The sequence below is a fragment of the Protopterus annectens genome, chromosome 1.part0, assembly GCF_019279795.1.
Source record: "Protopterus annectens isolate FY-2018-M chromosome 1.part0, PAN1.0, whole genome shotgun sequence".
NCBI lineage: Eukaryota > Metazoa > Chordata > Ceratodontiformes > Protopteridae > Protopterus > Protopterus annectens.
This window is the reverse complement of record NC_056725.1, coordinates 1,437,737,333-1,437,754,067: the sequence shown is the minus strand read 5'-3', so window position 1 is coordinate 1,437,754,067 and position 16,735 is coordinate 1,437,737,333. Positions and strand designations below refer to the sequence as shown.

At 40.3% G+C, this 16,735-nt stretch overlaps 1 protein-coding gene across 1 annotated transcript in view; it reads right to left on the bottom strand.

Annotated features, from left to right (window-relative positions):
* Positions 1 to 2,052: 2,052 nt before the first annotated feature.
* The window catches only part of LOC122802505 (b(0,+)-type amino acid transporter 1-like), a 485,360-nt gene continuing 470,677 nt past the window's right edge, over positions 2,053 to 16,735 (bottom strand). Inside the window, exon 6 of the mRNA XM_044072192.1 lies at positions 2,053 to 2,286. Within this exon, the coding sequence (XP_043928127.1) occupies positions 2,053 to 2,286 (234 nt within the window). The remainder of the gene's footprint in view (positions 2,287 to 16,735) is intronic.

Genomic DNA, 16,735 nt, shown 5'->3' with positions numbered 1-16,735 from the left:
TGTATACAGAGAACATTAACAGGGGACAAACTAGTTGGGACATATCCCTGTGGCCATTGTAGTTTTTGTGGATATATATTCAAAACTAAAAGTTTCACAAGCAAAAATACTGGTCAGTTACATGATATAAAATTTTTTGGAAATTGCAGTTCAGACTGGATTGTTTATCTAGCTACCTGTACGTGCCAGGCCTTCTATGTTGGTCAAACATCTAGACAATTTCGCATCAGGATATCAGAACATTTGGGTGATATTAGAAATTGCAGGCCAACAAACGCACTATACAGACACACCATTAAGCATCCCACCGCAAAATTTTCATTTTGTATTATTGACAATATCATTGGAAGTAGGGCATTTAAAACAGGATGGCATGACATTCTAAACAAAAAGGAAAAAAGATGGATAGTCAAACTTGGTGGGCTTTTCTCACCAGGGCTCAATGATAAAATGCGATGTACCTAAAATGTATATTCCTTATATTTGTTTTTCTCAAGCATTCTCACTTCGTATTGATGTGTTTTCACATTGTCTCCCTAATATGACTTATTGATATTATTATAATGTTCCAGTGAATTTCATGAAATTATGTTAAAATTGTGCTAACCATATTTTTATTCTATACAGCACATATCTTCTTCACCACACCAAGGTAACATTTCATTTTCTAGCCAGCTGGTATTATGATAGTTTGGTACAGTTTAAGGTGGACAATACATTTTTGTATTTTTTGTATGCTTTATAACAATTTATTTTTTAATTTCATTAATGATTTCTCTTTTTTGACAGGAAGTGATGTCATTGCTTCCTTCAAGGGTATATAAGGAGCAGTCCTTATTTTGTGATTGTAACTACTGATGAAAGCTTAACAGCTGAAACCGGTCTAGTTTTGGTGCAATAAATCTTATTTCTTGGAACCATTCGAGGTGCTGGCTTTATTTTTTGTATTGGTCATATAAGCTTGGTTGCCGAGCACCAGCAGTACTTGCTAGCTTGTTCTTAAACTGAATAAACCCACTTAAGCCCCTCCCTACCCTTACTTAATTTCCTCCCAATCATCCCTCATTCCCATTTGACCCTTTCATCCCCCTCTATCCACTTAACTCCCACTAACATATTTATCTAACCCCCCTTTGAAGATGTCCCTGGACAAATTGGTTTGTTACAAACCTCATTTATAATTATTCTGATGTTAGTTATTGCATATAAAAATGCATTATTTCTTGAAACTGTTTAGTGTGTGTGTGTGTGTGTGTGTGTGTGTGTGTGTGTGTGTGTGTGTGTGTGTGTGTGTGTGCGTGTGTGTGTGTGTGTGTGTGTGCGTGTGTGTGTGCGCGTGTGCATGTGTGCTTGTGTGCATGTGTGTGCGTGTGTGCATGTGTGTGTGTATGTGTGTGTGTGCTACTACCCATGTGTGTGTGTATATATATATATATATATATATATATATATATATATATATATTTATATAAAATATGCCTCCATTCAAATGTCTATACTCTTAATACTGAGTTCCAAAATTAAAAAAAAAGACTGAAAATAGAGGAGAAAATCAAATATTAAACATCATTTTTCTCCTTGAACCTTATTTTTTTGCAGGGAGGCAAGCCTCCCTGCACTACACAATGTTAGGGACAAGCCTCCACTTCCTTCCAAATGTATATATATCAGCTCTAAGGTGATTGTTCCTTAGAGAAGAGTGAATGTTTTGAGAAATGTCAATCGCAGACTTAGTATATGTGGGTCTGCACATATACACACACACACACACACACACACACACACACACACACACACACACACACACACACACACGCACACACACACACATATAAACATCGATAAGTCAGTTACCATAATAAACCAAACATATTCAAATACTTTTCACACATACAGGATCAGAATGTCTTTTTTTCAATCATTTGTATAGCAAGTTTTAACCTTGAATTTAAATATACTAATCATGTGAGATGAATAAAACTAATCATCATTTCATTGCAGCATTTAAAATTTTCAATAAATTATGAAATAATCTTAAAAAGGATGTAACAATTAGTCAATGTTTTTTGCAGCAGGAGCAACTTGCATTAAAAGCTGTAAATGCAGAGTAATTTTAGACAGAACATTTGGGACAAATTTTAAGTGTATCAGTGGAATATATAGAAAGATACCACTAAGAATACAAAGAACAGCATATAAATATTCAATCTGTGGGTTTTCAATGATTGGTGCCAATACCAGATAGACTGATGCAATGAGTAAAATGACTGGAACTATGATAGGAACCTGCAGAGTGAAGAAAACAATATATTAGAGTAATCAGCATTTCTTAAAACACACTGCTGAACAATAACGTAACAGCTCATTGCATACATCAGAATATCACTTTAACAATTATAAGAGGACTTAAATATTTAGGGAGACATATACATTAACCACAGCTTGATTATGATCTTCATGTGCAGCAAGACTCCAAACCAAAACTGACAACGTAAATAAGCTTCATAAACATATAAGGAACAGATGGCATATCTTTCTATTCCTGCTGCATTGCCTCTTTCATGATTTAATAAAACTAATAGAACTCCACAGTGTCCAAAGCTCCAGGCATTGAAATACACACAAGTTTTTTTATTGAAAAATAACAGAGTTAAGCACTTTCGTCCATCCACTGGTTTACTAGTTTAAAACAATGTCATTTTTTTATTTTTGTCAATCTAATATGTATGTATATATATATATATATATATATATATATATATATATATATATATATATATATATATATATATAGATTGATATAGCTACCCCCCCTCCCCCACCTTCCCTTGTTTGCTTAGTCTTCCTTTCACTCCGTTTGTAGAAAACTACAGCCAATGAGAAGCACATCACATTGCGGTTGTGACAAAGATTTTTTTTAGAAAGCAGATAGGAGATGAATTCAATGAGGTGGAGTGTGCCATGATAGCTCAGACACATCATATGAATTCTTCCATACCTGTGACCACATGGAAGTCTGCTCCAAAGTCCTCATGGCTGCAACTAAGCAATGCAAGTATCTCCCCTGTCAACCTTCAATCAGTACTAGAGGGTAATATGCTTTTGCAACACCAACAAGGAAGGAAAATTGGTGTTGACCACTCAGTTTCACCCTCTTTAATTGGCCCCGATAAGGCCACTGGTTGAACTCATAGGTTCATAGATTACTACTAGGCTAACTACCCTTGAGGGCCATTTTAAGCCTAGCCAATTAACCCATGTGAGAATCAAACCCTGCTCCTTGTGTCTGCAAGGCAAATATCTTATCTCCCTCTGGATCACAATTAGGAATGCCCACTGTGGCATGGACCTACCCTGTGAATAATTTCTGGTTCTCATTTAATCTCTTATTTCTCACTTAGTCGCTTAATACATCTCTTTGTAGACAGCATATCTTAAGCTCTTGCAATTTTCTGTTTTCTTTTTACATCCCATTGTTTACTTGGAATTTCTTTCTACAACTGAAAGCAGAATTATCCTTGCAGATTAAGCTTGCTTCCTTCTTGTGGCATTTTATGCTTTACTGTTAAATTTCTCCAGATGTTTAAGTTTTTTACATACCCTACCAGGAATAGACCACATCAGTAAGTCAGGGCATAACTAAAGTCCATTAAATCAGTATTGGTTAGGTCTTTGATGTTAGGCAAGAATGCTCTTCTCAGCACCTGCAATGTGCCCAGAACTGCATCCTTTGGCAAATTCGTATGGGTTTACATGTATTAGTAGCATATCTAAATGCAATTCAAAAATCTTTTTTATTAGTCATGTTCTTATTACCACTGGAACTGTCTTGGGATTTTTTTTCCAATTTAGTCTCATTTTCCTTGCAGATTCAGATATTTTATGACGTTGTGTCTCTCCCTACATCATGTGCAAACATTTTTCTTTCTTCTAATTTTTCTCTTACTCTTGTTAAATATCCCGTCTGGAAATTCTGGGCTTCTTACATAATAATAGCAATACATAATGTCTTACTTATCCTCAGTAGAGCATTTTTGTCAACTCTTTGCCTCTTTCTTAGATTCATAGGTGCATGCTATATGTATTCAAATCATATTCCATTTACTGTATGCTCACTATACTTACTATCTGTTTTATCTTTGTATTTTTATTGTATTTAATACTTTTATAATGCTGTATGCTTTTTGTCTTTATTTTTGTTATAAATGTCTATATACTATTGTTTGGAGATTTTCTCCCCGGGCCTCCACTAAAAATGGGCAATCCTGCCCAGTTGGACATTTCCCGGTAAACAAATGTAAAATAAATAATAAAATAAATAAATACTAGGCTACCAATCACTGGAGGGTTTATAAGCCCAGACAAGCATCTTTACTGCTCTGCTGGAGTGCTTTTGGGGTTGCTGAGGATTCTTTTCATGGGAAGAACATCTAGGGGGTCTTTGGGGTTTAAGAAGGTTGCTCTTAAGTGCCTCAGCATATGTTGGTCGAGGTGTTGGGGTCAGTACTATGTGTGGTGGATGTAATGCGTTTGTTATCAACAACCTGACTATTTTGAGTGCTTTTGTAGAACAGTCTTGCCTCCAGTGACACTGTATAAATACAGCTCTCAAATACTATATCCATTTATCTAAGGATTAGTAGGTTGTTAGTGAACATTAGACATTTCCTACACCATTTCAGGATGCCCATATCTACAAAGCTGCCAGCTGAGAAATTGGGAAAGTGCCCATCAGTGGTGTCAGATCTATTTTAGGTAAACTACAAAAGGGTAGAACATCAGGCTAAGTTGGGCAGCATGAGGGTAGAAACTACAACCATTTTATGTATGACTGAAGTCATGTGACAGTGCTCCTAATGCTCAAACAAGTTGATCTTTGCACAGCTGAGTACTGGGTAAAGTTGCAGGGGAAATTCTATAGGAAAAAATTAGCTTCAAGTTGCCTGGGTCTATGCAGTCACTGCTAAATGCCACTGCATGATGAGCAGTGAAATTTATAGACTCAAAGTGACTAAATCAACTAAAAAGTCATTTGGCCAATGAAATGATCTCATATTAAGTCTCCCTGTGTGTTTCTCAACTCGGACAGACCAGGCTACTTTTCTACTGCCAGTAGAATTGCAGCCACCATTTTCTTAATATAAAAACACACTTTAATTAGCCACAAGGGAAAATTAACAAAAACAAATAAAACAACTAACTACACCAAGTAATTGCAAAGTGATTTTAAGGTATACAAGCCTGCAGCTAGTAACATGCATTTTAAGGTGATTTCAAAGTACACAAGCAGCAGTTAGATGAAGGAAAAGCAAATAAACGTTTAGAGTTATGAAATGCAGAAACATAATAAAATAATTTAAAAATACAGTAGCAGTCTTCAGAAATAGCTTAGAAAAGTGCATCATTTCAATTTAAAGTACTTACCTTTGCCTGGATAGCACCAGACACAAGACAAACACTCCTGACCTGTCAGCTGTTGTGGTCTTTTGAACTACTTCCTTCTGACAGGGAGGCCACCCTCCCCCTGTGCCTGGCCTAACCCTGTGGTAGGAGTTCTTCCATATTCTGAGGATTCTGCACTGCTCTTTTTCCAGTCCTGGCACCATGGTGCACTCCAGGAGCAGGCACATTTTTATCCTGGGTCCTGTGCATTCAGTCTTCTGTTTTTTTTTTTTTCACCTACCTTTCTCCATGATATAAAAAATACAGTCTATATTACCAGTGTTGTCTTGGTGAGGTTTTGTAAAAACAGGATCCACCACAGCAAAGTACTCACTAAGACTTCAGGATGAATTCAGTTCCAGCAATACTGCAATACTACTCTCCTTTTCTTGCAGATTTCATCTCTTCATTCTGACCCCTAGTTACATTTCAGTGTGTTGACCACAATGACTATGCACAAAACTGATGCCGGCTGCAGCACAAAATCTGTCTGTGCATGACTTAGCACTATGATAATAAAATGTGCCTACAAATCTGGCAGGTCTGTAATTTGAAAAAAAATGGTGATGCGGTACTAAAAGTATTTATGTGGTTACAAAATGGATCATTTAGGAAAAATCAGCAAATATAAACCAACCACAGAATCATAGTCAGCATATATATATATATATATATATATATATATATATATATATATATATATATATATATTTATGGGTCTACTTCTTAATCTCGAAATACTGAAAGACTGACTTTCAGTATCTTGAGACTGGAATACCAAACACCCACTATATGGAAATATTACAAAACTGAATGTCACTATACCGGAAATGCAAAATATCAAATTTTCAGTAAGCGACATTCAGTTCTGTAATATAACCTCCACCACAGCATCACAAACACCACCTCCCCCCTATACCTATACTAAAACATCAAACACACGCACCTACAAAACCTATACATAAGCAGGGGGCAAGCCCCGCCATGCACCCCAGATGGGGGGGGGGCTGTTGCCCGCCACCCCCCGCTACTTATATATACCAACTCCAAGGTTGCACTACCATGAAAGACACTAATAACCTACCGCCATGCACCTTACACTTACTTCACACACCATCACACACACACACGAAAAACACATACACTACACATTCCAAAAATACACCACCTTCAACAGTAATACACTCACACACTCACCCATCTAACCCACCCAACTCCTAAAACTTTCCACAACACTACAAATCAAAAAACCCTACCCAAAACCCTTAAACATTAGCAACTTACCTGAAACTCAGTACACAGCCACACATCATCTACCATATCTCACTCCCAAACCACAATGCACCGCAAACACAGTCCACAACACACCACCTCAACAGCACATTCGATAATGCAAGACTCGGTCAAGTGCAGTTTCGGCTAACTGCACTTTCGCGATATTAGTCTCGGGATACAGAAAGTTGGTCTTTCAGTATTTTGAGATTAGGAAGTGATCCTATATATATATATATATATACACACACACACACACACACACACATATATATATATATATATATATATAAAGAGAGAGAGAGAATTGAACAGTTTGCAAGTAATGGAGAAGGGTATTCCTGTGAATAAGAATGTGGCAAAATGACTGTATTTTTGAGTGTTTCCCCATATGGGCTACCTCAGAACATGTCACAGCCAATGAATCTAAAGGATAAAAGCTATAAGCAAACCACTGAAATATCAAAGAGGCATTTTGTTCTCAATTCATTCAGAAAAGCAGATATTTCATTTTGATTACTGCACCCAGAAGTCCAATTAACTATAACAAAGTGTACAGCTCAGCTGAAAAAATATAATGAACTATAAATATGGGACAGGCTTTGATGACACACTTGGAAACATTTGATGTTCTGTAGTCCTATCTCGCCTTCATTCTTACATATGGAGTTCGGAGCTGATCCTTGGCTCGGACTCGGCCTATTACAAAGCTCAAAGTCTTCGAGTTGGCTCGTGGCTAGGTAGGTATCCCATAGTGCACCAGTACAATCCGCAGATCTCGTTTGCCACGTCTGTGAGTTCAGATGTGCTTCTTGCTTGGCCGTGGCTACGTTTAAGACTTTTTCTATTATTACTATATTACAGTTTAACTTTAGCGATTTATATAACTCTAGATAGAGTAGTATTAAAGTAGTTTCAGACTTGTTGAAGCATTTTTCTTTACTTTAAATTGCTTAATTGTTGAGAACTAGTTGGCCATTGGCCTTTGTTGTTCTCATTTGGCATCTTGTGTGCCAGTCTTTTCTAATTAATGTGCGTGTTTGCACTTATTTTGCTATTTTTTGTGTGCAGTGTTTCTTATTATTAGAGAGTTTGGAATTTAGATAGTTATTTACTAAGATATTTAGTGTTTCGGGTTAATGTGCACATTTGCACATATTTTGCTATATTTCATGTGCAGTGTTTCTGTATTATAGAGTTTGAAATTTAAATAGTTATTTACTTAGATATTTAGCAATTCAGCTTGCATGCAGGGTCTTTTGATAGTTCCGATCCTTTTGTTTCTACGATTTAGCGTTTTGAGAGTAGATTTATATTTGAGACAGTTTGGACATTTAGATTTTTCAAATTTGTGTGTGTGCAGTCTAGTTGATAGGTTTCCGACCCTCTAGTCTTATACTTTCTATCTAGATCCATTTAAGCTAGAGGACCTAGTTCTCCTTCCTTTCTCTCTCCCCAAGGCTAGGCCCATTTGAGTTAGAGGACCTAGTCCTCGTGGTGTGTGTGTGCTAGTGTGGTAAGGGCTAGGCCCGTTTGAGTTAGAGGACCTAGTCCTCATTGTGCTTGTGTGTTTCTGCTTCTCCAGTTATCATGTCCAAAGAGGCAAAAGACCATAAACCTTCGTGTTTTAAAAAATGTGTAAAGTGCTCCCAGAAAATGTCAATTACGGATGGCTACAGCAATTGTGTTTATTGCCTTGGAGCCATTAATTTGCAGGAAACCAGTTTGTTTTGCCATTCCTTCAGCTCCAGAGTTCTCCAGGAGGGAAGAACAAGCTAATTTTGAAAGGTCTCCTCAAGCCTTCCTTCGAGGAAGATTTGCCTAGTTCTTCTTCTTCCTCAAAATCACATTCCTCCAAAAAAGAGAATATGAAGCCTACCAAGATGCATTCCCCAGTGCCGTCCAGTGCTTTGGAACCGCCTCCTAAGCTTCCTAAGCCGGATAAGACTTCTACCTCCTCGGCTCCACTGGCTTCGGAGCCAATCGAGGTTGTTGATACTGAGACTTCAGTTTCAGCGCCATGCATTTTGGAGCTGACTACTGAGAGACTACATCAGAGCCAGTCCAGAGATCCCTTGCCTGTCTCCCCAACCTTAAGGTCCCCAATCTTGCAGAGGTCCAGATCACCCACACTGTCTTCCAGATCTTCCAGGAGCCTATCAGAGGAAGATGTGGAGAGAGTAGGGCTTAGACTCCTGAAGTCATCTGCCTTGCCAAAAATGCTATTGGCTTTGACACAGCTGGACCCAGAGCCACCTGAGTCCATTTCCCCTGTTGTGGTTCCTCCTTCGAGCTGTGCTGGGCTTTTGGAGCCAGAGTGTTCAGTACCACTAGTTGTGGAACCCTTGGTTCCAGCCCCCCTCAAGGCTGTCTCTGAGCCAAGTTCTGCTCTGACACCTTCGGTGCCATCCGTGGTGTCTAGGAGCTGAAGTTCACTGGTTGGTCCCAACAGGGACACTTGGACCCGAACCTCTTCAGTTCCGAGTCTCCCTCTTGTTGTGTCAGCTATGGTGAGCTTGGATCCTACATCTATCTCAGAGCTGATGGCTCTGGAGCCGATGACTTCCTCTGGTTCCTCGAAGCCGAGGAGGTCATCAGAGCCAGAGAGGTCTGCCTTCGAGATGATGAGGAGTGTGCTGTCCCAATCATCAGCTCCATTCAAAGGTACCAACACTCTTCCCCCTCGGGCACCAACCTCCATCTCAGCACCTACTCTCTCTCTCGACAGCAGAGACCTGCAGCCTCAGGAACCCCCGGTTGGTGGCTCCCAGTCTTCCGAGACCTCCCCAGAATATCCTTCTGAGGAGCCCCCTCAGAAGAGGACATGCAAGAGGAAGCATGTAGATTCCCAGGATGAGTCTCTTACCTCCAACACTGACCTTGAGGAGTCAGAAGGGTCCCCCAAGTCACCCTCTGATGATGTTTCCTTTGTAGACATCTTGGAGATCCTTAAGCAGAGGGGCGGCTGGCCCATTGTTACCCCTTCTGATGAGGAGTTGGTGTATCTGAAGGCTTTCAGGTCTTAACCTTCAGCCTCTTGGGTGTCTCCACCTTTTGATGAACTTTTAGACCTTGTTAGTCAGAAGGTGTGGGAGACTCCTGATGCCATGGAACCAGTTCCCAGGAGATCCAATAAATTTCTGTCTGCTCCCAAAGAGAAGGAATTCTTATCCAAAGGTGTGCCTGTAGATGCCATGGTGGTGGCAGTGGCCACTAAGAAGGAATTAGTAGAGACTTCTTCATCTGTCCACCCACTGAACAAGGAGTCTTGAATGATGGATAGATACGGGAAACATATCTTTTCATCAGCAGCATTCACAATCAGATCACTGAACTATCTAACACATTTTATGAGGCTTCAAAGAGATCTCCTTAAGGAGTTGGGAGATACTTTACAAGGTACATCTACTGAAGGAGTCCCTGATAAGGTGTCTGCTCAGTTGTCCACCTTAAATTCCATTGTTAACTCCTCCATGAGGCTGATTTCTTATGCAGCTGACACAGCGAGCAGGGCAGCGGGTTCAGAAGTTTCCCTTAGGAGACACTCCTGGATGTGCTTGTGTAATTTTGTGGAGCCGTTCAAGTCTACCTTTACCAACGCCCCCTTTGATGGTTCTTTGTTGTTTGGACCTAAGGTAAAAGACACACTCACCAGGTGTGAGCAAGAAGGGAAAATGCTGTCTGCCATGGGAGTATGTTTTACTGTCCCCTCTAGACCATATCCCAAGGGTCAGAGAGGTGGTAAGATGTGTTTAAAGAAGTCCCAGAGATTCTTCCCAGATGCACAGGGTGACTCTTCCTTCAGAGGCAGAGGAGGAGCAAATGGTGGACATCACTGTAGAGGCAGGGATGGCCTGCAAAACCAGGGAGGCCGTGATTCATTTCAAGGTCGCCCCTATCAGCACTCCTGATGTGGGGCCCAGCTGTGCTTCTCTGGGACCAGTCAGGGGTCGCATTTCTTTGTATCCAGAAGCCTGGCTAAGCATCACCCGAGACAAATGGGTACAAAGAATTGTCACCAGAGGTTACTCCATACCCTTTTCTCTGCCACCTCACATTCCCAAGAAGATCCTAGATGTTCCACCCAATCACGAGGATCAAGCAATTGTAGAGGTGAAAAAGTTGCTCGCAAACAGAGTCATCCAAACCATCCCCGCAGACCAGGTAGAATTTGGAACTTACTCCAGATTCTCTTTAGTGCCAAAACGTACAGGGGACTGGAGGCCCATCTTGGACCTCAGCAAACTAAACAAATCCATAAAGAAGGACAAGTTCCGGATGGTGACACTGCAGTCTATACTTCCTCTGTTAGGGAAAGACACTTGTATGTGTTCAATAGACCTCCAAGATGTATACTACCATATAAAAATGGACAGAGCGTCAAGGAGCCATTTACGCTTCTGGCTAGGAGCCAGTCACTACCAGTTTCGTGCTCTGTCCGTTGGTCTCACCACAGCCCCCGGGGTGTTCACCTAATGTATGGCAGTAGTGACAGCTCACCTGAGACATTTAGGATTACAAGTGTTTCCATACCTAGACGACTGGCTTCTGACCGCCCCCACCAGGCATCTACTCCTTCAAACCGGAGACTCCATGATCCAACTTTGTGCCCATTTGGGGATTACTATAAATTGGGAAAAGTCTACCTTATCGCCCTCTCAATTTGTGACTTTTATAGGTGCAGAAATAGACACAGTCGCCATGTTAGCTCATCTTCCTGCAGAAAGGGCACAGAACCTCATACTACAAGTTCTCCATTTACTTCCTCTTCAAAAAGTCAAGGCAAAGACCGTGCTGAAACTCTTAGGGACCATAGCCTCCACCATAATGCTAGTCCCTCTGGCCAGATTACATATGCAAATTCTTCATTGACTCCTATCGTCCCAGTGGTCCTTTCAATAACTGCCTCTATCCCACCACATCATCTTTACAGAGCCTTGCAAAAAGGATATCCATTGGTGGATCCTATCAGACCTAATGACAGGCACTCCATTCCTTCCTCACCAACCCATTGCTACTGTGACCACTGATGCCTCACAGATGGGGGGGGGCATTATCTCAGCAGGACTGCCCAAGGCACATGGCAAGATCACGAGGCTCACCTGCATAACAGTGTCCTAGAGATGAAGAAGGTGCTTCTAGCGTTGCAAGCACTTCACGACCTTCTTCCTCTTGGGACAATAGCAATCCAATCAGACAACATGTCTGTGGTATGGTATCTCAACAAGCAAGGTGTAACCAGATCTTTGCCCCTTTGTCGGGAGGCTATTCATGTTTGGAAGTGGGTGATATCTTCCCAGCGCTTTCTAGTGGCAATGCACATCCCAGGGACAACCAACGTGATAGCCGACAAACTCAGCCGGGCAATCTTGATGTCTCACGAGTGGTATCTGAAGCAAGAGATAGCGGAACAGATGTTCTGCAAATGGGGACAGCCTTGCTGCAATCTTTTCGCCAGTCTAATCAACTCCAAATGCAGCAGCTACTTTTCCCTAATCCCCCCCCCCCCCCGGGGGAGTCACCAAGAGATGCACTTGTTCACGATTGGCCTCTGGATCTCCTTTATGCCTTCCCTCCCTTTCCTCTCATATCCAAGCTGATTCGGAAAGCGAAGCTGTTGGGAAGCAAATTGATTCTCATCACTCCTTACTGGCCTCGTCAGATTTGGTTCCCCTTTCTCGGGCCTCATCTACTAGATGATCCATGGACTCTGGACCCAGTGCCAGACTTCTTGACACACGTCAGGCTCTCTTCACCCCAGTCTTCACACCCTCAACTTGACAGGATGGCTGCTCCAATTCCATCCCTAGTCAAGCTTCATGATCTTTCACCTGCTATGACCCACATTCTCACATCTTCACATAAACCTTCCACTAGAAAGTAATACACTAGCAAATGGAGAAGGTTTTCTATCTGGGCTGAAGAAAGGAATGTTTACCCTTACACCGCATCCATCCCAATGGTTTTAGAATTTTTGTCTGAACTTTTCCACAATGGATCTGCTGCTGCCACAATTAGGGTTCAGCTGGCAGCAATATCTAATTTTCAATTGGGTCAACATGAGTCTAACCTGATGTCACGCAGATTGTGTAAAACTTTCCTTAAAGGTGCTACTTTGCTGAGATCTCCTTTTCGGGAACCGGTAGCTTCCTGGGATCCAAACTTTGTTCTGTCCAAAATAACTTCTCCACCCTTTGAGCCTGCTCATTCATGTCCACTGAAGTTTCTGTCTTGGAAGACTTTGTTTCTAGTAGCCATCACATCTGCTAGACGAGTATCAGAGTTACAAGCACTGTCTATCAACCCCCCCTTATTTGATTTTCCACAAAGATAGAGTCTCTCTTTGCACAAATCCATACTTTATCCCTAAAGTTTGCTCTCTTAATAACTTGAACCAAACTATAGAGCTGCCAGTGTTTTTCCCTAACCATTCCAATGCAGCAGAATACAAATTTCATCATTTGGATGTTCACAGACAATTACAGTTCCATCTTCACAGGACTAAAGAACTCAAGAAGTCAGACCAATTGTTCATATCATTCTCAGACTCTAGACCAGGTCTCCCAAGTCTCCAAACTGACCCTTTTGAATTGGATTTCAAGCTCTATTTCCTTAATTTATTCTTCCAATGGAAAACCTTTACCGTTCAAGATTAAGGCTCATTCTACATGATCCCAGTCTACATCTGCAGCCTTCCAAGCCAGAGTTCCAATTGACAATATTTGTGCAGCAGCAACCTGGGCTACCCCTCATACCTTTATTACTCAATACAAATTGGAACTGACCTCTAGAGGTATAGCCTCCTTTGGTTCCACGGTACTCAGGAGTATTTTTCCATGAGCCACCCAAGAATAAGGTGCTAGGGACGCTGTCCCATATGTAGGAATGAAGGCGAGATAGGACTACAGAACATAAAGAAGTTATGTACTCACCATAATGTTCCATGTTTGTAGTCCATCTCGCCCTTCATTCTTACAAACCCACCCACCTACCCCCATCCTTGAAGGATCTGGAGACAGTATAAATTTTCCATAATAAGGTGGAGACCTTTTATTATTGTTGTTCTTTCTGAATAGCTTAGTTCTGTCTTTCTATAGTTTAGCAGCAAACAAGATCTGGGGATTGTACTGGTGCACTATGGGATACCTACCTAGCCACGAGCCAACTAGAAGACTTTGAGCTTTGTAATAGGCCGAGTCGGAGCCGAGGATTGGCTCTGAACCTATATGTAAGAATGAAGGGCGAGATGGACTACAAACATGGAATGTTATGGTGAGTACATAAGTTCTTTTTAGTGACATTCACAGTAAATCTTTTTACGGAAAATTGTTTCAGAATTGAATCTTTAATTTCCAAGAGCATTCAAAACAGCATTCAGCACTGAACATTAACAACTTGGGAAAGAATGAAGTATCTACTATGAAGTACATAAAGTTGAAATTCAGTCAAATAACCAGAAATAACATTTTTTGTTATCACTAAAATAGTAAGAATTAAAGCTCAGAAGACTGTAAAATTAAAAAGTGAGATACAATAATTGTGGGCAGCTTTGACATTTAAATTCAAAATGTCATTTATAGGATCTGCTACAGGTGTCACTTGCTAATAACTCTGAATGCACCTGCTTGATGCTTAAAAAAGCAAATGCTTGAACTATCTCAGGCCCTCGTTTGTAAGTAGCCCCCCCACACCTGAGCCAATAAACTATATTTCTCTACTACAACTTAAACTCTAACCCTAAATCTCCCAAGTCCTCAACCCAAGTCCTTGTTCCCTTATCCTAAATATTCATTCTCTCACCTTAACCTTAAGTCACAATCACTCCCTAATACTAGAACTCCAACCTCCCTACCTAAACCTAACCCTAAAACACATCTCCCTGTCCCTAAACTTAAATCTCCCTTCCTGTTCCCTAACTCTAAAACTACCTTCCTACTCTCAGGATTTTCAAAGAGAGTTAGGCTTCAAGCACTGAATATGTGTACATGGCAGAATTAGTTTCACTTCCAAAAGCAGAACATTTTCACAGTGACAAATGTACATGTTTTGTGCATAATTTCACACACTTATTTTAGAAGGCACTTGTTTATTAAAGGTGCAAGCAAAATGCAACCTCTTTTAAATTTTTTTTATTAACTTAATATAGCTTTAGTGCAACTTAAATCACTTCTGCATTGCCCTTTTAAAAGAATAATTACATGCATACACACACGTATCTAGGTAGACCACCTGGGTTACATTACAGCTTGTCAAAGTTTCCAGGGTGAAAATTTCTCCACTCATTGGATGTATATAAGTACTATCACCCTCATACAAATCATTGCAGCAAGTACAGTCATAACATTTTCTTGTCCCAGTCCCTTTTTGTGTGTGTTTGTTCTTTTCTTTAAAAGCTTTATAACAATGATTTTATGTGGGTAAGACCAACCCAGGTCTACCTAGCTACGTGTGTGATATGCACATCATTTTATGTGGGTAAGACCACCAGAAAATTAAGGGAGAGGATCATAGAGCATAAGTCGGATGTAAGAAGGAAGGTATTAACAAATGCATTGAGCAAACATATCATTGATGAGGATGAAAGGCATAGATTTGAATTTAGAGTTATATGTACAGTAAAGATGGGTGTGAGGAAAGGTGATATGAATAATGTGTTAGAATTAAAAGAATTTGAATGGATTATTAGACTTCAGGCTGATATGAGTCCAGGTTTGAATAATGCGGTTAGTTTAAAACCTGTCTTAACGAAAAAGCGGAGAGAGAAAGTTTAATTTTAATTTTATAAATGAACAATAACTGATTTTATGATGAATTATAAATTTGTATTTGAATATATATGCATATAGGGTATGTTTTTACGTTTGTTTATTGTAGAAATATATGTGAATTATTTTATAAAGTTTAATATGCTTTTAGATGTCCTAAATGTTTTACATCTATTATATATTTTTAGATAGTAAAATTTTTCTTTAAAATTTAGTTAGTGGTTAGAGTGATAGGCTGGCTGAAGCATGTGGTTTAATTACATCTCCTTTTTAAATGATGAGAAAACACAGTTACTATGTACTGATGAAGGGTGTGGACCCGAAAGCTTTACAATAAAGTGTTTGGTGTGTCAAGTGTTCGTGGTTGTTTGATATATTTTTGAAGCAGTATCACCAGTGTTGTGACTTTTTTTGTTTATTGTGATGACAAGATTTAGATCCCTGGAGCATGTGGCTCTGAGGGATTGGGATTTCTTTAAGTGGAGCATGTCCAACAACTCTGGGTTTGACATGGCCTTGTATGTTAAGCAGAGATCACCTCGGAGTAGATGATATGCGACAGAGTATAGCTGGAGTTTTTTAAGGTGGTCAGCATAGGCATCTTCTATAGGCCTGTGATTCTTTTAGTGAGGTATTCCTGCGGCCTTTCCAGTTGTTGCAGATGTCTTGAGAGGTACATACCAAATGGGGTGTCATATTCTATAATGGGTCTAATGAGGGATGAGTACAGTGGGACAATGACCTCCTTTTTTCAGGATGAAAAGCCCTTAGTCAAGAGGTGTGTCACATAAAAGGATTTTCTGACTGTTGTGGCGATGTGGTTATTGAAAGTGAGACCACTGTCCACCTGTGTTCCTAAGTCTCTTATCACACTTTTGGTGTTTAGTGTACTGCCACCTATGTGATAATTCACGGGTACGTGTTTTTTCCCAAGGGGGATAACTATGCATTTCTTGGCATTGAGCTTGAGCCCATGGCTCTGGCACCAAGCATCTGTTTCTGTAAGGCCCTTTTGTAGAATATCCACATCATTTGGGGATTCAATAATGGCTCCCAGTTTACAGTCATCTGAAAAGTTTGTTAGCCAGAGTCCCTTAGTGTTGGCCTGTACTTCAGAGAAGTAGATGCCAAACAAGAGAGGTCCCAGGACTGAACCCTGAGGTACTCCACTTGTCACTTGTCTGGAGCTGGATTTGGAGTCAGCTACTTTTACAGTGTGGGTTCTGTCAGTAAGCCAGTTGGCAACCCATCAAGTG